The 26,215-nt window shown below is 40.1% G+C and overlaps 1 protein-coding gene across 1 annotated transcript; it reads right to left on the reverse strand.

Annotated features, from left to right (window-relative positions):
* Positions 1 to 633: 633 nt before the first annotated feature.
* Positions 634 to 25,281, reverse strand: LOC117494881 (F-box/LRR-repeat protein 7-like). The gene is made up of 4 exons (XM_034145891.1): positions 24,912 to 25,281; positions 20,362 to 20,451; positions 3,554 to 4,171; positions 634 to 2,005 (listed from the first exon to the last, which is right to left on the reverse strand). Exons 1-4 carry the CDS (start codon positions 24,946 to 24,948, stop codon positions 1,269 to 1,271), a joined length of 1,482 nt encoding a protein of 493 aa, XP_034001782.1. The 5' UTR covers positions 24,949 to 25,281; the 3' UTR covers positions 634 to 1,268.
* Positions 25,282 to 26,215: the final 934 nt, after the last annotated feature.

Genomic DNA, 26,215 nt, shown 5'->3' on the forward strand with positions numbered 1-26,215 from the left:
ACAGAAGCACAGAATGTATCAAAACAAATATGATTAAAAGTCATTTGGATCAGTTAGGAGATTATCTGGTTTTACTTTGTGTTGTTATTATGTCGTATACTTGCCTGCTTGAGCCAAGGAACGCTGCAGGAGCACAACAATAAGGAACAGGTGGAGGAGAAGGTTTCCCATAGCTGACAGGAACTATAACTGCAGGAATAATGACTTACATCCACACTTAAATAACTCTGAAGCCTTAAAACCAGAGTGCAAAGTTGATATTTATATCTGAATGATACCTTGTAGACCACCGTCTACGGTTACAAGCAGAAAGCACTGCCCTTTGAGCCCTTTGAGCCCATCACACACACACACACACACACACACACACACACACACACACACACACACACACACACACACACACACACACACACACACACACACACACACACACACACACACACACACACACACACACACACACACACACACACACACACACACACACACACACACACACACACACACACACACACACACCTCAAAACATCCATATATGGTTACCCTGGATATTTACTCAGTTACCTTAATGACTCACAAACATGTGCAGGCTTAAATCCTGTGAAGAGGAGTTCAGTTAAACACCCACAGTTGGATTTTGAAGAAGTTTATTGGCACAGTTATAGCAGCAATGTGTTTATTCCCAACAACAGTTTGTTTCTATTTGGCTGTCAAAAATCTCTGGCTAATAGTTTAATATACAGGAAATGAAAAAAAAAAACAGGATGAGCTCAGTTGAAGTGATTGTCAACACGATTGCATAAAGTGCATATGCAACATAACAAAAGTGAAACTGCAAATTTAAGTCGCCAAATCTTATTTGTAGGTACATCTCAGTGGTTTAATCTGAACCTGTTTATAAATAGATGCAGTAATGAATGATTATGATATTCTAAGGCCATATGGTGTTGAAATATAATATATTTCATTGCTTTTACATGGTAACACAACTGTACCAAGTGCTCATGTTGAACATTGTAATGTGTGATGTCGAGAAAAGTCAAATACTGAAACACTTCTCTGCCTTTTTACAGATAAATAGGTTAAATACAGTCTATGGAAGTAATCTCAGCCCTAACAGCCACCAAGCGGAATTAAAGAGTACATTTCTGGCCAGTATTGCACACCAGTTCTGACGCATCGGCCTCTGAACTCTGCCAACTCCGGAGCATATTAGAGAATATTAGAACATCCACTTGTCAGTCCAAGAACTCCCCTGCCTTCTTTCAGTAGAAAGCGGGGTTTGTGTGCTCGATGACGCAGCGCCGGCAGTGGCGTCTCACGAAGCGCAGAGCCTCTGGCGACACCTCGCAGTCCTGCACGTTGAGAAGCTGCAGCTCGCAGCAGTTGGCAGCCAGAGCTTTGAGTCCTCGGCCTGTCACACTCTCGCACGCTCTGAGGCTCATTCTCCTCAGGCCTTGGCAGTACATAGCCAGCTGCTCCAACCCGCTGTCTGACACAAGCGGGCACTTACCCACGTCCAGGGACTTGAGTTTGGGGCAGCTCCTGGCCAAGTGGCTCATACCGTGGTCTGTCAGCCCCTCGCAACCTCTGGCATTCAAATAACGCAGTCTAGGGCAATATCGAGCCACGTAGCGCATGCCTACATCAGTTATACGGGTGCAGTGGGCCACACTCAGGTAGCGAAGGCAGCCCTCCAGGCGGGCGACTTCACGCAGGCCGAAATCCCCCACCAGGCGGCAGTCACTGAGACTTAGCTCCTTTATTGATGGGCAGTGGAGAGCCAGGTGGCGCAAGGCTTCATCCGTCAGTCTGATGCAGCGGCGCAAATACAGATGTGTCAGGCGGGGGCAGTGCGAGGCGATAGTTCGCAAGCCCTCGTCCTCCAGGGAAAAACAATCGGTCATGTCCAGGTAGTGGATGGAGATCTGCTGGCCGTGAAGAGGGGACAGCTGCAGGGAGGCCTCCTGGGTAAGGCTGATACATGTGACCTTGGAGCAGCCTGGAGGAAGAGGAAGCAGAGGTTGTCAGCTCAAAGACAATTGGTTTCTGACAAGGAGATTGTTTTTGTTTAAAGGATAAGTTCACAGATGTTCACATGACCAATTCATTTTGGAGGTGTAATTTCAAACTTAAAAGGACTTACAATACAGACTGCTTATTCAGAATGCTAAAATTATTTCTTGCCAGAGGGAACAGGAGGAATAACTACAGCAAGAACAAAGTGGGTTTTGTTTTGACTAACTTTTCTTTAGCAAAATTCCACTTTTGAAGCTCTAAACCCTGCCACTGGAGGGCGCCAGAGTAAAACATGCTGTATTTGGCTGCATGCCTGTAGCTAGTAGCATGAGTGCATTCAAGAAAACCAAAATTGTGGTCGGTTTTCTGAAAAAATAAATAATCCAAGGCCAATGTCCTTACCAGATAAAAAAACACTTGATTTTCATTATTGTATTCCTTTCAAAGAGAACCACACGTTTCTTTAAAGTCTATTTTTACAACAAAGGGCTCACTTCCTGATGCTAATGGTGCAGACTCTGCTCTGCCGCGAGAGTCCTGTCCAAGTCAATGTTATTTGTGTCACTTCCTTAATGAAAGCAGCAGACCCCTCTCCTTACTCGCGTTGAGGTACATTTTGCTTTCAGCTAAGAGAGCCTTTCTTCTCCCACATGGGAGCTTAAGGTTGGCAGAGCTTCTCCTGCTCCTCTAATGATTTCACCAGCTCCAGTGGAAATGAAGAGAGGGATTGAAGAGAGGTAAATCCACACATGTGTGTGATATAGGGTAGTAGTAATAATTCTAGAAGAGCCAACCATTAGACACCAATCGTCGTATTGTGTAATAGGCTAGATAAGATGCTATAGATTTTTTGCAGAGGTTCTGCAGGACGGCCATGTTTTTTTTTGCCGGCAACTGGAAGCTTTATGACATTGCCTTGATCCTTATTTTTCATATATAATTGTGCCATTTGGATTGTCTATGTCAGGGGTGTCAAACGGGCCAAATCCGACCTCATTTTATGTGGCCCGCAAGAGCTTGCAAAGAATATAATATACAATTGGTGTAATTGTTGAATATTTGCTTTCAATTATTTGCCCTAGACTTATGCTTTCAGACGTAGTTATGTATGAAGTTATTACCAGAACTGATAATAATCCAATGCAGAGCACATAATGTAATATAATACATTACTTAATATATATTATATACGTATATTTATATCGTTTTAAAGTGACAACTGGCCCTTTGAGTGCAACCATAATGCTAATGTGGCCCACAATGAAATTGAGTTGACACCCTTGGTCTATCTATTTTACTATGTTTTTATTCTGTAACCTCACATATATTACCCATCTATCTTCCTGGGAGACGGATCTCTATCCTTGGCTTTCGTGAAGTTCCTTCAATTTTTATTGTTGGGTTTCTTTTGGGGAGTTTTCCTTGCTATATTAAAAGGACAGAGGGTGTCGCATGCTGTACCGATCTTAAAACCATTTGTCATATTGGTCTGTTTCAAGACATTATGATTGATTAGTTGACTTATTTGTACCTGAGAGGTTTAGGTGTTCCAGGCCAGGGCAGCGGGACACCACCTCAAACACAGCATCGTTGGAGATGTTGTAACAGCCAGCGACCTCCAGGCGACGGAGCTCCGGGCAGCACTGAGCCAACACATGAAGCCCCCGGTCGGTGAGCCTTTTGCAGCCGTTCACCACCACCGTCTCCAGGGTCAGGCACACGTTGGGGGTGTCCTGGCACAGCCGGTGGGTCAGCACCCTGATGGCGCGGTCGGCATGGAGAAGCTCCCCCGTTAGCCGTACAGTGCTCCACAGCCTCGGGTCCCACGCCAGATTGTACCAGCGGCGGCATACTCGAGCGCAGCGGCACAGCTGATTGGTGGGGAGGTGGGAGAAGATCTGCAGAAAGGTGAGGTCAGGGAGGAGGTCAACGAGGGCGTGGTGGTGGGTTTTGGACTGGCGGGAGCGTGTGTGAGTGCCAGGCTGAGAGTGGACCACGGCGACGGTTTCAGCGTGGGCAGAGGAGGAGGAAGAGGAGTGAGTCTCATGGCCGTTACTGGAGAGGGCAGGTGAGGAGAGAGAGGAGGACTTTGATGGGAGGATGAGACCGGGGCTGGGGGTGCTCAGAGTCCGAGTGCTGGAGTCTAAACCTGAGAGGAGGACAAGAAAGATATGTCGATATGTGAATGTTCTCATGTCCAATCTTCCTTATTATCTTGCAAACCATCAGATTTGAACCTCTTCTTAAACATTCTCTCAGCCATATCACATCTTAACTTGACAAGGATATAGCTACTTAGCTTGATAGAGAAAAGCTATGACATTTCCCTATTACAAAAGGAATAAACAATTCACAAATCTGAATTGTGTTTTAAGCAGTCTCTGGTGTCTACTTGTTAAACCATTGCTGGTTTAAAAAAGTATAAACACAAGGTTTTTTAAGTCGAACCTGAAAAGGCAATGACAAAAAATGAATCTCAACATTTTTCTACAACATTAAGTAATATATCTGCCCCTAACTTTTGCTTAATGTCCAAATTAAAAGCTGTGAAATTGGAAGCCAACTTCAAAACCATCCTTCAATGTACACTAGACAGTACCAGCCTCTATAAAAGAGGCAAAATCCACCTTAACCTTTTTAATATCATCAATGATGTTGAAAGTATTCCAGAAATAACATGGCAATGAAAACTGTCATTTCACTTTTCACTTTATTTCCCTTCAATCTGACTCATGCACTTTTCATTTCCTTGAATTGCTTTCTGACAACTAATAAAACAATGACCGTACTGTCATCTGTGGGTTTCACAAAGGTGGAGAGAGCGGCTAATGGTGATCCTGTTAGTAAGACCCTGCAACAAAAGAGTTTCCATGCATAGGGGTATTCCAGCAATTTAGTATTGGACTTACACATAGTTGGGGGACTCATATGAGACATATTGGAAAAACACTTGTCATAATTGACGAAGCAGAGGGGATATCCAGACTTTTAGGGCTGACTTTTCAAAGTGAGGCAACTGTATCCATATAGCATAGGGAAACTCAATGTGCTTTACATTAAAGTGACATACGATTTTAATAAAAAATCTAGGCCTTGTAGGGTCACATTGCAAAAACATAGGGTCCTACACTTCCAATAATGGAACCTACAGCATCCCTTCATTGCCTGGTAAATTGCAACATCTGTCGAACTCCATGCACCCAATTTGTAATGCAGGCTTGTAGACTCCAAGCCCTAACTGAGATAACCCTCGGGGTATTTACTCAAGACTCATCAAAGCTCCCTTCAGAGCCACAGAAGACTTTATACAGACTGAGTTTTACCAGAGAGTTGTACTTCACAGATTTAACATTTCTTTTCTTGAACATCTACAAACACACTGCTTTTTCTCATGCAGTCACACTCAGCAAGACCTGTTTACAGACTTTGATGTGTGAACTCCGCCTTAAACCAGATATATTGATAGACTTTCTTCTGGTCCTTTGAGGCTTCTGTCTGTGGCGACACTGGTTTTTCTTCTTCTTCTATGAGATCTATTTAACTATTCAATGTTCTTTTTGAAGAACCAGCACCAGATATTCACCGCTGCTGTTTCAAAACAATTAAATTATATTTGTCACCAGCTTTTATCATAAAAAAAGAGGAGTTTCCATGGACATCGTTATCTTGTTTTTGGAAAAATGTGTCACATTTATCTTCGTGGCACTCACAGGGCCTCCTCATCAGATGAACTGTATGGCTTCAAAGCGACCAGCTGAAGAGTTTGGTGCCGGGGCTGACAATATACGATAAACCCTGTGTAAACACTGAGGCCCTCCTAACAGATGTGCACTGATTACCGCCACGTCTAAAGACGCAACTGTGAGAGGCGGTGGCTGGATACCATCACCGTGGCGTGAGACGGTGGAGCCCTCCGTCTCGTAAGCAGGGGTGTGGGGATCTGAGTCCTGAGCTCGAACCGGCACACCCGGACACGGACTGCTCCTCTCTGATGCTATCTGCCTCCACTCACCACATCTCCGAGTCATCCATATCGTGAAACTAAGCTGGATTGATAGTCATCACTAAAAGCATTTCAAGTAGTCACGAGTATTATGTCGCTTACATCTGTCCAACAACGAGTGGGAAAGCTTTATGGGCATCTTTTAATATACAGATCATTCTGGATGTTTCAGACTTAGTTATGAAATGATAAGGATGGATCTAGAACTTGTGTTTTAAAAAGTTAGTTATAAATCATTTTCAAAGTAATAAGTTAGGACTATTATTCCAAAATACAATATACAAGTTTTGGTCAAAGGCATTTATCTATGATTTTATTTTTCAATTTACACCTTTGACAAAATATTCCATGCATCTTTACGATCTCATGCAATTTATTCTGTGAGTCTTAAAATATGGGTAGAAAGGGCAAACTGTTACTGAGTTAAAATTGTTCTTCAAGTTATTATATAGATTCTAGTTTGCACTAAAAATGTCATATAAGTCTGTAGGATTAACAATGTGATGGAGACAATAACAGCCATATAAAAAAGAAAACGTTTAAATCATTTATTGGTTTTGTTTGTCTTATCTCTTTTAAGATGCTTTAAGAAACAACAATTTGCTGACATTTTAGATCAGGATTTTGTTGAATTTGAGTACCTGCGCTCTTGCAGGATTTTTACACATATGGTAACAAATATTGTACATTTGAATCTTATGTGTGCTTTTTAATGAACCATCAGAAAGTGTTCCGTTGTAACTGTTTCAAAGTTTTTAACCTCCATTTCGAGTCGCAGTCATGCAGACTGAACCGTGTTTGTTAATGGATGCTTCAGGACCAGGTCAGCTGGTTCTACACAGCCTATGTCAGCATCTTCATGACAAATGGACCACATCCTGCCTGTCATGTGGATTTGTGTGCAGGGACAGACAGCTGGGCAGTGACACCGTCCTTACGACTGTCCTGCGGATAGGTATTCCAGACTTTGGCTCAGTCAGCCTCCCGCCTCGCCTCTGATGACATCCACAGACTCTTCCTCTCGGGGACATGTCCACTGTTTCACGGCTTCTTTAAATCCTATTTGTGGGAATTAACATTCTCAGTTGGAAAAATAAATCAAGAAATCTACATCAAACTCCATTCACCTACAGCTTAATTGTTCTTGTGGGTTGACCTTAGTGCACCAGATTCTTGTGGGTGGTCTTCCTATGGTTAGGATTTTTCCCTAAAGGTCATCGCTTACACTCGCCTGTTTATTGTTTTACCTTACAAAGGATTTAACGGTCTGATTTTATTATAAATACCTCACCTATTTCAAATGTCACACACCTGTCCAAATATGTCATGACATGCTTGGTGCTGAGTTTTAATGTTTATTCAAGTGCACTGCAAATATTGCAAGATTCCTGAGTTAATACCGAGTGATTGTGGATTTATCCAACAGGGCTGGAAACCACACACTATGCAACACAGAGCTATACAAACAAATCAGTCTATTTTTGCCATTTCAGTTTAATATTTCCATATAACAAAAATAATATTTGTTAACCTTATATTTAAGGTCAAAAAGCTGAATTCAACCATCAATCCTGTGGTAAAGAGTCTCTCAAAGTCTCGGAGAAGATCCGGTTTTCCACACAGACACATTGCTTGAGTCATTATTTTTGATGGATGTTTTTCTCTGTTGTCCAGGTCCGAGCTAATGCGATGGATTTTGCACGCAGGAGACAAACTCTTCTACCACTAGCTAAGAAGCAACTCCCAAATTGCGTATTTACATACTGATCAGAAAAGAGCTACAAGCCTGGAGAAACAAAGTCCTAATAATTACACTACATTCACCTCCTTCCTCTTTCAGTCACACTTGGACACAGCTGATGGGAAAAGTTAAATGAAGACAGTTTTGCAGTTGGACGAACTGGATCTTGGATCGAGATCACCTGGGTCTCTTTAAGGATGTGCAGGTGTTTTCTATCTGTGTTTCCTTGTTGAGTCAGACATCTGTTTATCCAATCCCTATTGACCACTGATTCTGCACAAAGAAAAGGCATTGTTGAAGTGGCGGAAAATAATCTTATGACGGAAATATTCACTTTTCTTTTCACACTTTGTCACTTCTGGATATGGAGTAAATCCTTTAAGCATCTGGACAACCTCTGCTATTTTTTTTTTGTATCTATGTGATGTTGATATACTATGATCTATTTACAACACACAGTCATTTAGATACTGTGGAAATAAGACATTTCGCCAGGTATAATAACAAAAACACATGAAGCATATTAATGTACCCAAAAAGGAAGCAAAGAAATGTAATCTGGTGCAGAGCAAAACTTATATCATACATAATTAGGTTGTTAAAATTCTTATCATCTTTAGGATCAAATCAGGGACCTGCCTTAAAAAAAAACACTATTGTTGTACTGGCTATAATATAAAAAGTCACTCTAAATAATAAACTACATTGACTTTTGAAGCTGTTGTTGGAAACTTCAAGGTGAACTTACTCTACAAGGTTTTTCAAGAGCTTAAAACTGTATCACATGTAAGTGGCCCTAAACTTGGGCTTTTTACAGCATGGTGTCACTGCCAGGGCCCCATAAGCTGCAACTTGGGCAGCGTGTATCAACGTTTTTTTAACAATCCACAAGGCAACCCTAACCCTAACCCCAACAAAACTCCAATGTAAAACCATCAGCATCATTATAAGACAAGAAATGGGGTTGGCATGGGTCAGAAATCACAGGACTTTGAGCAGTCACGCAATTCATGACCCCTGTAAAACCCAAAGCTTACTTATTTTTATATGGCACAATGTATTCCGGGATGCTACGTCACTGAGTCCATGATATAGCATCCGTAGCATGTTTCAACCCAAACTATAACCATTCATACTGTAGGTCATTTTCTAATAATAACCAAGTGATTTTGTTGACTAAACCTTACCAAGTAGTGTTGTTTCTTAGACCTAAATTCTATGTTATATCACATGAAGCTACATCACTAAGTAGCGTGTTGTGCGTGCAAACCTTCTGCGCCAAAATGCGACGCAAAACTCTTCTGCCAAAGCCTCAAAATATGACGTGTAGTTATGAGTTCACATTGCTTGTTAAGTGTGCTGCATTTTCCTTGGTCAAAAATGAACTCTATGCTCAAATTATTTGCCAACAGACATGAGGAGTCCCAGAAGCGCTTTGGATGAAATCATTGCACGTCAACAGATCTACTACCATGACAACTTTGCAAACTCTATCCACTAATAAAGACCATCTGATACAATTGAAAGTTCTAGAAAAAGCTTGGTCCTTGGGTCAGGATTGTTGGGACTTATACCTTCAGCTCCACACTTTAAGTGTGAAATAATGAAGTTAGTGCTGGAATCTGTATATGTTAACCAGTGCGGTGTCGTGTTTTATATCTCTGTATCACTGCAAACCTATCATTAACAGAACAAATACCATGCAGCTGTTCAAATGCTTTTGAAGGGACTGTAAGTGCAGATGGTGGAAGATTCAGCTTGGTTTAGGAAATCAGAGGAGAAACAGTGGAACATCTGGTCTTTACCCTGGACAAAGAACAACGAGGCAGTGGTGAAATGAAAGAGAAAGTCATGCATTTTGAATGTGCATATAGCCACAGAAAGGCATACTTGGCTGAAATCATTTGCCACTAATACCCAAATCTAAGCTGATCCACAGCAGTGCCGCAGCAGGATCACATTAACATCAACGTACTTCTGAGACACATCTGGATCGTGCTTTGATACCACAAGTTTAAATGTACATCAATGGGAGTGATCACTGAAGATGCTTGCGTGATGAAGAGGCACAGCTGCATGTTTGGAGCGATGTCGCCTTAATGACATAAACCCTCTGACTTTTGAAAGAATAAGTAATGCACAAAAACAGATTCATTTGAAGGCCTCTAAAAGAGAGGCAAGAGAGGGGGAAGATACATTGGCAAAAGAGTATGCAGACTTTAGCAGAGACGAAGACAAGTGCACAGGCAGGGTCAATCCAGACTTTGACGCAGTCTGCTCATAAACTAAAGCTATAGGGATTCTTTTCAGGATCTCACAGTGCCGTGAAGCTCTGCTAAGACCCTGTCTGGAGCTCGCAGGATTATTACCGCTGCATCTGGCAGAACAGACCAATCCATTACCTCGATGCCATTAGCCTTGTGACATGTTCCTGCTCTGCAAGCCTGCCAGCACCGTGACAGGGTGATGGGCTGCATGTGAGGGAATTAGAGATGCTCATTTTCTACTCATAGGTCAGGAAATCAAATGAAAAATCCACACGAGGGGTAAAAAAAAGCAAAGAATGTGTTTTTGAAAAACAACCAGGCAGGAGGGATTTGACTGAAATTGATTTATCAGCACTAAATGGTTATGTGCTCCAGTTTTTGTTTTTAAAGGGGAAACATCCGACTGAGAGAGAACTCCTGAGATAAAAAAACATCTGGCTCTGTCTTGGGTTTTATTGAATACAAGGAAGTTGATATTACGGTACAGTGTGGCGGTGGGGCTATCAGTAAAGCCTTCACTACAGGAAGGTGTTACGTCACCGGACGACCGGGGAGACAATAGGGCCTGCTGGTTCCTTTACAATGTGCACACTCGGACAGGAAACAGACTCCTTAGTTCCACACAACCCCCATTACTTCTGGTCTGCAGCTATTCTCACACTCACTCAGTCTCGGGATTGAGTTTTGAAGCCTGTGCAGCAACAGATTCGCTACACATGCACCAGGAACTATTAAACTCTTTCCCCCACAACACGACTAATTTCCTCAGGGGAGTTCTCCGCCTCTTAAAGACCCTTCTGTCAGTTGACAAGACACAGACGTCTCCACACTTCTGTCACTTTATAAATCCTCAGCTGAGGAGGACAGCCGATGGATATCTTGAAGCCAAATCTAAAAGTCTGATCTATCGAAAGTCAGAGATGACCATTTGTTCACGGCACAGATTTTCCACTAAACATGACAGTTCAGCCATAACATTCAATAATTGTTTAATAGGTTGTTAGATCATGATTTTTAAGATGACGTTTTCTTCAGAGAATCGTGTGCATGAAATGCCTTTCTGTACAGTCGATCCAATTTGGCAGTGGTGTGTGAGGAGGGTTGGAGTGTGGAGTGACAGTAGAGCTAAATGACTGAGGAGGGTAACGTTGGCTACACACAGCAAACAGTTAGAAGAACTCCACATCACACGGGAATGGAAAAGCGAGCGCTGGCCTAAACGGTTGATTTGGTCGTGACGAGGAGCAAATGTAATGATCTCATGTGGTCGAAGCAACAGAACAAGGGAAGTGCTGGAACTGCTGCGGTTATATTACACTCTTGACGAAAAATCTTTCATTTTAACTCCAGAAAGATGTTGTTTTGTCTGAAATGGTAGAAGGGACTTTTCGTTTTTGAGACACTTTGCATGGTTATCTTTCCCACTGTCTTTCCATGTGTGTTCCATTGTGCATCCCATAGCTACATACCACAGTTCTGAGCAGTCACATCATGGAACCGGGTCTAACATTTGAGTTGGTCAAAATGAGTCACACAAAGAGAGTTGGCTTTCATCTTATCAAGATTGAGCGTATAAAATTGCCATTCCAGGCAGAGTTAAAGGGCATAAACTCCAATGATTTTGACAAAACATTTTAGATAAGAAGATTTGTACCACTTCCTGGCGCTGGTAACGCCGTTTCTTTTTACAACCTATGTCTTAAAAATACTTTAGTTGTTCTGGTTTAATTTATTGAACCAAGACCCCCTCTGTTTTTGTACCACTGCAGCTTAAGCCACATCTGACACTTTGCTGCTTACGTAATGTAACAAACCACATATTGAAAAGAGCTGGTCATATTGCCACATGAAAAGCCCAAAGACCCAGGTGTCTCCCAGTAAAAACATCACTCGCAAGCCAACATCTTACAGGAAGCATGCGTGCGTTTTGGGCCAAGTGGCATTTTTCCCAACCCCTGTCAAACATGCTGCTAGTAGGACTGAAAAATGTGACCCTGTTGAAGAAAATGGCATTCAAACAACAGGGCTGGCGCTTCCTCCCCGAGACAGAGAATGAGAAAACAGAGCCGTAATCAGAGAAGAGTTATGAGATCTCCTCACTGAACTGCCTTTACCTCCCCTCCTCCTCCTGCTCCTTCCCTAAACTGCTTTCACTTGTTTTCTTTTTTCTTCCACTGCCTTGTTCTGTGCTTTTTCGCTCAGATTTCCAGGCGGTAGAAAGGAAGGGGGAGGAGCGTGGACAGCTGATGGAGAAAATCTGGGGGAAAATAGCATTAGCATTCTTAGTTTCTCTGCGTAGCTCTCTTTACGAAGACACTTTCCAATGAGGTTTAAAAGTACAGCACTGATTTTTCTCTTTAAAATTGCGTTTAGGCTTCTTAAAAAAGTATTAAAACTACTTTGAGAGTAAAAAGGGACAGTCTTCTTTTTCCCCAAAACTGCCTGCATTTAATTTAGTACACACTTCTTGAGGAGGTGAATTCCTCAGCATAAAATGGGATCAATCTACAACACAACTTTCTCTAACGCTCCATAAAATAGTCAATCACCTGCCAAATATTTCCCCCTCAAAAAACAGATGCTTCTACATCTAAACAAACTTATTTTTCCCGTGTGAGAAACTCCAACACAGCTGTAGAGCAGCACAACAAATTCAGCATTAAGTTTCTCTAAAAGGTACATTTGTCATTCTGGGATCAAAGTTTTCCCAGAATTGTTTGGTTTAAAAGATATAGTGCAGTGGTATCTACTGATGAATGGTAAAAGAAAGTTACAAAATAAATGGAACATAGCTTAAAATCTCCTCTCTGCAGTTTAAAATTCCCAACGGCAATGACACACACAAACACCTCGCTAAGGCTCTCTCATACTTGGCACGGCAAAAATCAACAGTGAAACACTATATATCTGCTTGAGTAAACACGAGAAAATATTCATCAGTGAGTGAGGTTACTTTGCAGATGAAGTGTGAGGGATTTGTTGCCTTTGGGAGGGCAAACATATTTAACATGCTGGAGACAGGGGATTTGTGGAGGGGCTGTTTAGACTGCACAGCTGACCCTCAAGTGGCAACACTGTCAACTAAAACTGATCGAAGTGTGTATTGATGAAACATTATTATATAAGATGGTGTGATCCCATGAATATCCAGCATAATAAAAAGGTTTTATTAGGCAGAGTAATAGAAAACACTGGTGTGCGTGCAGAGTCTTTCATTTGCAAATTAAGGTTAAAGGGGACCTATCGTGCAAAATGCATGAATATGTGTCCCCGGTGTTCCAGGGAACTCACCAAGTGTCAGAAAACACAACCCTCTCTCTTTTCCTCCATACCCAAATCTCTAAAAACGGGGCTGCAATGGATCTGATACAGACTGATACAGATTTGAACATTTCTCTGACGTCAGGACGGAGGAGCTCCGCCTATCTGGCCAACTATCCACCTATCAGGGGAATGAGAGGTTGCCGTGGCATGGTAACAGCATGGTAACAGCATGGTAACATGACGCTCGTAACTCGGCCCCCTCCTTTGCAGGGGGGCGTGGTCAGCTGCAGCGCATGCAAAGACAGGGGTGGAGGAGAGCAAAATAGAGCGAAATGAGGCATGGCTAAAATGCATGATCTGTTTGATATTTTGAAAAAGAAAACGTATAAATATACCTTATATAGGTATGGCCCTACAATATATTATTCAAATATAGCATGATAGGTCCACTTTAAGTTACTATTTGGTTAAGGAGAGAGGACCTTTGTCATTTGAGCATTAAACTTGTGATTATATTTAGGGATTAATCATGGTCATGCTTTACAAAAAAACATTTACTTTTGATTGGTAAAGTGAAGCATCAAGTGGTCTCCTGTGTTGAAGTGAAATGTTTTTTTAGTTAAAACCTCCAAACTTCTGATTATTTTTAGGGATTAATCATGGTCATGCTTTACAAAAAAACATTTGCTTTTGATTGTTAATGTGAAGCATAACTGTGTTAATTAAAGTGAAATGTTTTTTTAGGTAAAACCTCCAAACGTTGTTGGTCTACACAACAACGTTAACCCAGTTCTTGCTTTGTGAGTTAAGGACATTTGTTGTATCAAATTACCAAGTTGGCAGTCATGGGAGGCAACTGTCTAAAAACCCATTGGATCTAGGAAATGCATTGTCACAAAGCTTGAAACAGGGCAAGTTTTGTTTCAGCTGAGAAAAAGCTGTTGTTTGGAGATAATTGGTTTCCACAGGCAGTCACCAAGTGGCTACACACGTGGGTCAGAAGAGAGTCATGCAGGAAAACCTGAAGTCAAAAGGTTCAAACAGACAGGTTTCAGATTGTAAGTTTCAGATCAACAACACAAGGGCCAGGAAGCAAAGGCAAGAAGCAGAGCAAGTGGAAAGGTCTGCTTAAATATGTGCAGGGCTGATGAGGGAAAGTGGGATCAGGTGAGCCGGTAAGCAGGTGGGCGGGGACTGGTAAAGAGGTAGAAAATGGCAATGGACCACATTAAAGCAAATGTATGCCAATACTAATTTAACTTTTGATTTCTACCAAAGAAAACTTGCATAACATTTAACTAGAAAAATAATTTACAAAAGACAAGGTGACCGTAGGCCTTTAATTTCTTATTTGACTTGGCTTTTAAACATCAAATGACTGTAGACTGAACCTGAATAATCATTTAATGAACATGCCTGACATGCTGAAGTATATTTTTCTTTCTTCTTTTCTGCATAATCTTATTATTTGGTCATGGCTCTAAATAATGTTCTTTCTCTTTTATGTTTTTATTTGTAATCTATGTTATGGTTCTTATTAAGTATATTGTATTATTGTACAGTATGTGTACTCAGGTCTTCAAAATGTAACATACCTAATAAAATAAAGATTATAATGGGCTGGATTTATTTGTTTACATGTATGCAATTATAAAAATATATATCTTAGGCATTCTGATTCTTAATGAGGTAAAACAGTTCCAACTTGCTTACCTTTCTATCATATACTTGTGAAACATGTATAGTAGTTTTCTCTCCACTATCTGATCTGGCTATAATTAGCGTGATAGTGTACTATATAAACCTGGCAATAAGTACTTGTACATAAGGCTGTAATTAATTTATAGACAGACACTTGTAAAGAATACAAATCTCAGTTTGATACAGCTTCATAATTTCCTAATAAAAATCACAACATGTTTACAGTGTTATCTTTTACTACAGTGTTTTCTTGGAAGGACAGAGTCAGCTTTTCCCCGTTGCTGTTATCACTGTTTCTGTGGTCCTTGGCAGGCATAAAGGAAGTGGACATGTTCTTTGTTCCCACCATTCCCTGTTCCTCAGCTACCTTCCTGCTGCCATTATAAACGGGTGAAGGAGCTGACCTTAAAGTATGGCTGCTTTGACGATGATTGACGCCCCTGTGAGTCGGCGTTACATCTCAAACTCTGCACAGCTGACACAGGAGGATGTAAGAGAGTTACCACACACAGGCTGAACATCTCAGGGTGTTGTCAGTTTAGCTTCAGTCATGTCTGAGCCACATTCCTAAGGTACCCTGAGTTTGGCTGGGCAAAAGCAAAACCCTAGAGGCCCAGACAGGGTCCTTGTGGAACCCCTGCTGGGAGATACTCACTTTCCTCCCACAGGAAGTATTTACTGTCCACACTGTGCTTTTCAATATGTGGCTAATAAGCAACTGGGTCTGACCACAAGCCACAAGCCAGTCTAAATAATAAATGAAAACAGAGACAAAAATGTGCCTGACTCGGTTTGTTTTCAGGAGCAGAATGAGTGTTTCTCCTTCGTGTTGATTTTGTGGGAATGCATGTTACAGGCAACTTGCCACTTTCCATCCATATGCTGATATTAGGGCTGTTTAATATTACGGTTCATTGAGTTTAAAGCGTATTGCGATGATTATCACATTTTCAGATGTATTATTTTTAGAAAAAATGAAACATTTCTGGTTATTCTCGGTGCAGTCTCCAGCACCTCATTCCTAGTGGCTCTGGTTTGGATCTTTGACACAGGGTTTTAAAATAAGAGTATGTGTCTTTAGAAAGAGGAAATTATTTTACAAATAAAAAGTTCAAGCCATAAGAATTAAATAATGCTTTTTCTTAATTTAATACACACTGGGGTTTGGGAGACACAACGTCTTGTATGACCAGTATCTTATGGCGGAAAATGTTAGTTCACTTTAGTTGGATAGTTCAGTTCAGAGTTCACTGACACTTCTTGCTTTAACATTTGCCATTATCTTGTAATTATCACTTGTAGCCACAGTGGCTGCTGCTCAGCTAAAGTTATAAAGCAGTGCAATTATATGGTTCCCAATATCATGTATGTGCCTTTTACTGGAAACCAAAAAATATGTTGTTTATTGTAAGAAAAAGCAGAACCAAAGACGGCTGGTCTCATTACTTGGACAATGCCTGGGAAAAGAGGAGAAATACTTTATAGGGATAAATCGTCAGCTTGTACCATTTAGTATTCTTTACTTGGGCTGTAACCAAATCAGATATTGACTTCAAGTCTATTAGGGACAAAATCACAATAACGATATTACCACATAATAACTTTTTTAGATTTTTTTTTCAAATGTAATATTTCACACTCCAACTAAAAGTGCACAAATGCAGTCAAAAATAATAATACAATTAATAATAATAAAAAAGTATGTATTATAAACTTTAAATGTGTACATAATGTAATGTTTTTTGTGAATGAGTTGTTGTGTTAACTCACTAACAAACTAACTAACAAAGTGACATCTTTGCAGTATGAGGATACTGTGTTAAATATGGATACCCCCAGTGTGTGGTGGGGGAACAGCCCAGACTGCTTCCTGACGATGCAGAGAAACTAGTCCATGCATTTGTTACTTCAAGGCTGGATTATTGTAACTCTTTATTATCAGGGTGTACCAAGAAGTCAGTTAAGTCAGCTGATTCAGCTGATTCAAAATGCTGCAGCACGGGTACTAACCAGAGTTAGGAAAAGGGACCACATTACTCCTGTTCTGGCTGCCTTACACTGGCTCCCTATAGAACACAGGATAGAATTTAAAATTCTTCTTCTCGCCTACAAAGCCCTTAATGGGCAAGCGCCATCTTACCTTAAATAACTTATTATACCCTACTGTCCTACTAGGGCATTGCGTTCCAAGAATGCAGGGTTGTTGGTTGTTCCTAGAGTTTTTAAAAGTACAATGGGAGCCAGAGCCTTTTCTTATCAAGCTCCACTTTTGTGGAATCAGCTTCCAGTTTGTGTTCGGGCGGCAGACACCCTATCCGTTTTTAAGAGTGCGCTTAAGACCTTCCTTTTTGATAAAGCTTATAGTTAGGGCTGATTAGATAGCCCCTAGTTTTGCTGCTATAGGCTTAGACTGTTGGGGGACACCTTACTTCTTCCTTCTCTCTGTCTGTACCTGTGTACTCTCATGTTCCGAATAACCCAGCTTCCCCAAATTTCTTTTTGGTGTCGATCTACGCTGGGATCCTGAGTCGTGGCTGATCCTGAGTCCTGAGTCCTGATCTGAGTCCTGGATTTCGAGTCGTGGCTGAACCTGTCACTGTGGTCCTGCCTGAATTTCATCATACTACTTCCCTGATGGCTCCCACAGGATTGTTGACATCCTCGTGGATTCATCTTCTTGTTATAGACACATGCATTTCCAAACATTTGGTCTACCTATGTTGTCAAATGTATTATCTCTTCGATTTACACACGGCATCTATTGCACGTCTGTCCGTCCTGGGAGAGGGATCCCTCCTCTGTTGCTCTCCCTGAGGTTTCTCCCATTTTCCCCTTTAAACTGTGGGGTTTTTCCTTTTTTGGAAGTTTTTCCTTGTACGATGCGAGGGTCTAAGGACAGAGGGTGTCGTATTGTCATACTGATATTCTGTACAAACTGTGAAGTCCACTGAGACAAATGTAACATTTGTGATATTGGGCTATATAAATAAACATTGATTGATTGATTGATTGATTGATTGACTGATTGGTTTAGTGGACCACAGGACGAGGTGGGCATGGGACTGTGTATCTGCCACTATGTGTGAGTGTGTGAGCGTTGGTTGGCATTTAAGTGTGTGTACATGCATGTGTGTGTCTTTTTAAAGAGGGGGGATTTGACTGTGGCCATAGCGGTTCTAGACCATGTAATTACTCCCACTAAGCATGAAGGAAAAAAATAACAACTTTAGTCATAACACAGGAGCAAAATGATGGGAGCGAAGCCACTGGTCATGGTTTTTACTCCGTATATTTATATCTGTACAGGTTGTTCTCTAAGTAAGACAATTATCAATTTCCACAATACAGCTCCTCAATGGACAAATCCAAGTGAGTCATTACCAGATCATTTGAAAAAGTAATCTCCCTGGTCCCACCCAGAGGAGGACAGAACATCTCGCTCTGTATTTAGTGAGGTTATTCAATTAATTAACCTCACTAAAGCAAACTAATTGACAAAAAGTAGATCTGACGTCTCGTGAGGAGCTCGCCCGGTGTTTTTCTCTCTCCGAGAAACACCTTGAAATCTTCATTTGAGTGACACTTACAAGTACAGGCTGTCAGCTGCTATTTGTTTTTCTTGTGGGCAGCTCTAAAACCACAAGAATACTACATTCACCGTGCCAGAGCAAATTTAAGATTGGTGATGACAATGCATGAGGGGAACAGGGTAAGTGTATATGTGAATGAGCGTGCAAAAGAGTCGTGAGTCACTGGTCAACTCAGAGAGAGAGAAACACAAGCACAAAGACAGAGAGACCATATCTGTGGTGGGGTTTGATACGGTTTTTGAGCGAAATCAATGACTTCACAGGGTTCTGAGATTTAATTTCCACTGACTGACTCATACTCCTGTAACATTCCCTGCCCTGTGGAAGTTTAACACACGTCCAGAACCTGTAAAGCTCTGTGAGGTATACCTTCAATCTTAAATGAGCTGTAGGATGCAATGTTGTTTTAATGATATAAAGCAAGGAGTCTTCTATACTGTAATGCTTCACGGCACTTATCTATACATATTATTTAAACAAAGGATCAAATTACTATGTTAGGAGGAGTTCTCTGAGGGATGAACCCACAGTGAACTAACTCTGCAGTTCAGCTCAGCGTTATGAAGAACTTTTATCGTGTTTAGATCTTTGTTTTCTCAACTTTTTCGTTGTGTTGTCAACCTTGTTTCCCGTATGTGGCTCTTTTCTCTATGAAAATGCTCTGCAAAACCCACCATGTGCTACATGCCCATCAAACAAAGTTAGCTTAGCTAGCTTGTGAACATCAAGAGGCAAAATATTTTTCCTGAGGAATTGGTGGAGACCAAAACGGAGCCAAAAAGGAATGGAAATATTAGATTACATTCAGAAACCGAACTGCAACGTAATACTAAGCTTGCTCTGTGTCTTCTAGACGGGGAAATAACTTTAGCTAACACTTTAGCTATATCAACTTTAGAAGGTTTGTCCATATTTTTTGCTTGTTGCGCAAGTTTAAATGTAGGATATATCCGAGCAGTGAAAACATAACTGCAAATGTACATGTATATTAAAGATTTAAGCTTGTGTTAAGATTCTAAATATATGTATTTGTCAAATAATAAGAATGGAATTTGCCTTTAGGATTTAAAGTTGCCATATGGTGGTCAAATTCAATGTTTTTATAAGGAATTTGAACAAAAAGCACCTGGCATTGCAGTACTTTTAGGCTCCAACTTTAAATGATTTTGCCCTGTTCTAAAATAATATTTAAAATACTTTAGCTTTGACTGACAGATTGTTACAAATGTTTTAGACCTGCTGACAGGAGGCTTCCAAAGGCATCTATCATCTGCAACGCATTTTCTAACCATTACAGTGAACACACAGTTTACATTTGTAACACATACACTCCTGACAGAGAGGAGCCGTTCCCTACAGTCTGTCTGCCAGGGTTTGGAAGAGTGCCTTTGCAGAAGGTGAAACTCTCTTTTCCCATTTTTACTCCCTACACCTTCTACAGCAAAAACCCTCTCACCCTCCTCTCTCTCCAGCACACGTACCTCCCTCCCTGGCAACGCTTTAAGCCTGATACGACCACAGTTTAGATAAGCATTCTTCCACAATGAGAGGCCAGAAGTGTTTTCTTTTTTCTTCTCCTCAAACAAAGCCCAAAGAAATGCCTTTGGTTTCTGATGGGAGCTGTGTTTTCAGTTTAGGGTTATCCCAGGAACACGCAGGTTTCTCTCCAAAAATAGGCAGTACAGAGAGTGGATGAGGAGGAAAAAGAGGGGTGGGAGGAGGAGAAGAATAAGAAGGGAGGGGAGTTTGGTTAATGAGCACCAGATGCCTTACCTTCGGTGGTAGCCACATTCTTTGGAGCTTTGGTTGGTGTGTGATCTGTGCTCGAACTTATGTCAGAAGAGATGCTTGAGCTCCCTTTACCTGCAGGGGAGAAGGGAAGAAAAACAAAACTGCTGGGACAGAGTATAACCACTTTAACATGACACAGTAAAGTTATGATATACTGGTTTTTACCATTGTTAGAAAAAGTATATTCACTCAAATAATACTCGTAAGTATCTCACAATGCATTTCTAAAGACTAAACTAGTGGTAGAGAAACAAAAGAGGTCAAATTTTCCAAAAAAATAACAAAACAGGAATAACTAGTGACATAATTTGATGTAACAACAATAACAATCTAATAATGAATTATATATAGTAATAGGTCACATAAGGAGGCCATTTTCTGCACATTTACTTTTAATACTTAAGGTACATTTTGCTGATTATTCTTCAATCTTTTAACTTAAGTGAGATTTTGAATGAACTTTTTCTTGTTACAGAGTATGTACTGGCACTTTTTCTTTAGTAAAGGATCTAAATACTTATTCCACAACAGTTTTTTACGGTACAGCCTTTGAAATTTGTTGAGAAAAAAAGATTTCTAAGCTTAATTTCTTTAGAAAATGTGGTAAGAATGAATGAGGTGTAAGGAAAATATGAAGCCCATCCCTCTCTGCTTTCATGGCTTTTAAGATTCTCCATTTTGGAAGAATGGTTAAGCTTGGCACATGCACAAGTGTCCATTTTTTGCTCTATCTGAAGAAGAAGAAAGTTTCCTCAAATCCCTCTCAGCCTTCACTTACACGAATGAGAAAAGATTTAAGCAAGTACAATAATGAATTATTACAATAGCTTTTATCATCAGCTGTGTACTTCTTAGCTCCTGTACAACCGCCAAACAAAAGTGCTTGTTATTCGGTTTACACACTTTTACAACTCTCACTTTATGAGCTTTTCTTGTGTTTGTTGGATTTTAGATTTTTCTACACAGTCACACACAAGTGCAACATTTCAAAGAGATATTCTTTGAACATGTGCATCTGCTGCCAGAGTACAACAGGCTTGACTGCCATGGTGACTGCAGGCTGCCTGCGGAGTAGTTGTTTATGACATTTAATTCCACTGTCAGATCATAAATGCAGCTTTGTGGCTTTCCTGAGACTAAGTATGAGCCTTTCACCCAGCACGAAGAGGTATTCCCAAACAGTCACGCCCACATGCACATCAAGTGCAGACTAGACAGTTCCCAAAATAAGAAAAAAATGCAACCTGTGACGCCATGTTCAGCCGCACGAGAGACACACGATCCCACCGATACGTATAAAATCCTTTTTAACCAGTGCAGCTCATGGTGTGACATTTTGCGGTGACATCACTGAGCCGTCTCACATCTGCTATGGCTTCTTCAGTCCCCAGAAATTACTCAGAAATTCACGCTTGCAGGTGTCCACTTTTTTAATATGTTAACAGCCTAGAGAGTTATTTTATATATTCATCTTTTGCTTGTTACAGTGTTATTTTCCTCCGCATGAGGAACTCCACATTGAACAATTGTTTTCTGACTTTCATGGAAAAAAAGACTTTCAAAAAAGCTCCTGCTTCCTGTCTGATGTTTATATAATTTGTCAGTGGGTGGTTGGTGCATAGTTGTGCCTAGTGTGTAATTAATTAAGAAATCACACTTAAAAACAGATGCGGACTGATTAATTGCAACATTCTGCAGTTATTAAGAAGATGCTGGTCCCTTTAACCTAACCCTAACCTAAAAAAAAACTAAAGCTGCAATTACTAGTTGATTGATTGTTTAGATATCCAATTGTCAACGATTTTATAATCTAATAATTGCCTGTGTCACTTTTCCAAAAATGATATGAGATGGTTTCCTGAGTATTCCATACTTTTAAATGGAATATCTTTGAGTTTGGCCTGTTGGTTGGACAAAACAAGACATTTGAAGATGTCCCCTTGGGTTCTGATGGACTCTTTACTATTTTCTGACATTTCATAGACAAATTGATTCATCAGCTGTATAATCAGTAATGAAAATAATAGTAAGTTGTAGCCTGAAACTACACAACTTTGGTCATTGTTTGGCTGTTTACAATGCAGACAAAATCCTTTTTTCTCTTCTGACAAAATAGTGTAAGAAGCTACTAACCACTGGCCTCACTAACTCAAGAAGGACTGAAATCTTACGTCTATAACTTAAAGTTGTAATGGATATTTGTTGATAGGACACTTCAGATACATGGCTCAGGATTTAGATACTTAACAGGCATGCGTTGGTGTCATAACATTTATATGAACCGCAATGGAACCTCTGCATAAAACCTGCATCTGATGTCTTTAATTGTTCATATTCAAACTGTCTTATTTTCCTTGCTACATTGTCTTGACTTTTCTTTTGATGGGCCTGCCTCAAAATGTTTTGAAAGATGAAGGTTTTAGTGAGAGGATATCTCAACAGTGAGCAAGCCAATGTTTGTCGCAGACCTCACTTAGTTTGATTTATAATGCCTGTGTTTTATAATGCACATCACATTTTTCCAACCTGCTAAACTAATGAGAGTAAAAAAAGTTGATATGTTGCAGATTCAGCTCAAGGAAGACTGAAATCTGCGACAGAATCTCTTCATGTACCTGAACAGGCCGGATTCCTGGGTGGAGCTGGTCCACTTGTTATGTTTTAACATCATGACTTTCAATATTTTCTCCGCAGTTATTGACTTAGGAAGAGAGCTCACTGGAATGTTATTTATACAAACATCTCTGCTCTGGAGACAGAAACGATATGTTTGGTGGATTCCAGCCACAGTTTTCCTGAATAAGTAATGTTGGAGATTAGCTGAAAAAGACAGTTGGGGTGGGAGGAGGAGGCGGATAATATAAAGGCTAATACCCTGGTATAAACTGAATAAACCAACCATGCCCATAGCAATAAAGCTGAGGCTCAATGTCCTGCTGAGATTTCAGCAATATGGTGGTATGAGATTCGGTTGGCAGATATGGATTTTCGCTATTATGATATCAGGAAAACGCGATTTCCCAGGGATTTAAGCTGCATTCCAGTTGAGTGAAATGATATTCTAAATATATCCATTAGCTGAGTGAGAAGGACAGTGAATGTCTGTGCTTGCCTGGCCATCAGCTCTACACTAGCTACTAATGACTTTTTGTTGTCTTATAAACAAATACTGGCTTATTATTAATAATAATGAGCCCAAATGTTGTAGCATTTCTAGTCATATTCTGTCTGGTTCTTTTCCTTTATGAATAAGAGAGGAATTCTGTGCTAAAGGGACATTATTTGTATGTTTTATGTACGAAACCTCTTAACAATTAGCTGCAGGAGAGCTTAATGTCAAAATACATATTTACTTAACATTTTAGCTACTATAAACTGTAGAAATGCTTTTATGGTAAGAAAGAGGGGCTGTTTCCATAAGCTTTACCACATCTTTTATTGACATAGGTAATTTATGTTTTGTCAGGGTGTCTACATATTTTTGTTTACATAAATATCATATGGCATTGACATACTTGCACAAAATGGCTGCCAAATAAAACCCCATTAGTTTAAAGGATTGCAGACAAAAATCTTAGGAATTGGTTCTTATCAAGATAAGAGTGACTGAGTGCCCACATGCCCAAACACTCGTGCACTTTGACCCACCTCCTCTGAAACTGCAGAATCTAAAAAAAATACATACATTTGGCTACTTGGTGTTGTCCTATGAACTGCCCTGCCAAGTCAGCTGTTTTTGACTGATGATACAGTATGAGATGATATTTGAACAATTAAACGTTGTTGTGCTACTAGTCTAAAATGCTTTGCTTCTAACTTAACGTTTTGCATGTCCAAAAATACCAAAGTTATAGGAGGGTAACCACCCCCACACTTTCATTATAGCTTATAAATGTAACTTTAACTTACATTAAGTTGGTTAAATGCATTTCACTCAAGCCATAGACAATAACACAATAAGATAAGACAAACAATCTGGCTAAAAAAATGTAGGGATGTGGCTAAAAGTTAGATATATTTGCATTTCAAATGCTTTAGGCTACTGTTATTGTTTAAAAGATGCAAACCAGAAACCACTCTGTATCTTTGAAGAATATAACCATTACTAAAGAGTCAAAATCAATTAACCATAAATTAGTTAAATTATTTTGACCATCATTCAAACGTGTGGAAATGATGGTCAAGGGTTGCTTTAAGCTCGATATCAATGTATATCGTAACAATTTGAAGATTGTTGAATGGAATAAGGCATAAATTGATCTCCACACAAAGAGAGGAAGCTCTTACTCAGAGAAAACTAGAGTTATAGAGAAAAACACGTTCATTTTAGGCAAGCTCTCTGATGTCCAGGGGCAAACTGAACGAAGCTACAGAGCCAAGAAACCGCACATTGTTTTCTGTTTTAGTTTATGAGAGACACTATGGCATGGCACACGGCGGTAACATGATAGTGTATAGTTTGATTTAAAAAGACTTTGTTTCAAGTGGAATTCAAATAAAAGTTGTTAAAAAGTCATAACTCCAGCACTTACCCTCGCTTCCATACTGTTTTCCATTGTTCGCACCCATTTTAAAGAATACATAATCTATGCGCAAAACTCGGTGTATCAAAAGCAGTTAAATTCCAGAGAAACGGGCAGTCTTTCCATAGAGATAGGCTAGACAGTCAGAGTTTTGTGTAGGGCCGCTAGCTCTGACTCCAAATAGTTAATCCAGATGTTGAGCAGAGGACGCCTCAGTATTACGCAAAGCTACAGTCCAGAATCCAGCTTCCAGCGGTGCAGACTTTCTATATCTGAACTTCCACCGACAAAGAGCGGTGAGCTGAAAAAAAATCCCGATTCGAGGAGTTCGGAGAAAACTTTTGTGAAGTGGCCTAAATGGTAAGCAGCTGTTTATCAGGCTGAGTGCGGCCAGACAACTGAGGACTCGCTGCTCTCCTCCTCTGGATCTGGATTTAAAGAGACCGCAGACCAGGGAGGCAGAGCTGGATATTTAAAGAAAGATAAGCCATCGACAGACTGGGATTCAGTGGTAGTGGTGAGAGAAGTACTCAGATACTTTACTTTAGTAAAAGTCGAATAATGAATTACAAGTAGCGTAAGAGTTCTGAATTCCAATTACTTGAGTAAAGGTACGTACGTGTACCATCAAAAACTCATTTTAGTACCAAAAGTAAAATAATCCATTACACAATAGCTAATTTCAGAGTAAATGACTGAAACCATTTGCATTTGAATCTATAATAAGATTTGTTTGCTAATCCACTGTGTATTATTAATCTGAATCTTCAGAGTAACTAGTAATCGACGTTTTTCAATAAAAAAATGTGGAGTAATACGTTTTTGTATATAAGTATCATTGTAACAAACAAAAAGTCCCATCTCAATTACTTGAGGAAAACTGCAAAATTATTAATATCAAATTATACCTTCAACTACAAAAACTCCAAATGATGCTGAATGCTTCATTTCAGAATAAGATATATATTTATCTTAAGCTATAATCAACATAATTGTTTGTCAATTTTGTTCTTCAAGGAAACCAGTGATCAAAATTAATTGATAAATATATAAAACATATTTGCTAAGGAAGTGGAGTAGAAGAATAAAAAAGCAGAACAATGAAATAGTAAAGTAGCATCGTAATTGTACTTACTGGAGTAAATATACTTTCCCCCACTGGAATAACACAACCATAGTCTATGGCTGACCTAATGGAATCATTCAACAATCCCATTCAATTATTTGCCCTTATACCTCATTAATATTTAAGTATTATGTCATCACAGGTGTGACTTGAAGAGATTCACACTCAGCCAATCAGAATTGAGGTC

The sequence above is a fragment of the Trematomus bernacchii genome, unplaced genomic scaffold, assembly GCF_902827165.1.
Source record: "Trematomus bernacchii unplaced genomic scaffold, fTreBer1.1, whole genome shotgun sequence".
NCBI classification, from domain to species: Eukaryota; Metazoa; Chordata; class Actinopteri; order Perciformes; family Nototheniidae; genus Trematomus; species Trematomus bernacchii.

What these genes read in the sequence shown, in the direction of transcription:
- LOC117494881 (XM_034145891.1), bottom strand. Translation starts at nt 24,948, where the DNA reads ATGGGTGCGAACAATGGAAAACAGTATGGAAGCGAGG. An exon ending in AAAACAGTATGGAAGCGAGG is followed by an intron (nt 20,452 to 24,911) that starts GTAAGTGCTGGA and finishes TCTCCCCTGCAG; the next exon opens with GTAAAGGGAGCTCAAGCATC. An exon ending in GAATGTGGCTACCACCGAAG is followed by an intron (nt 4,172 to 20,361) that starts GTAAGGCATCTG and finishes TCCTCCTCTCAG; the next exon opens with GTTTAGACTCCAGCACTCGG.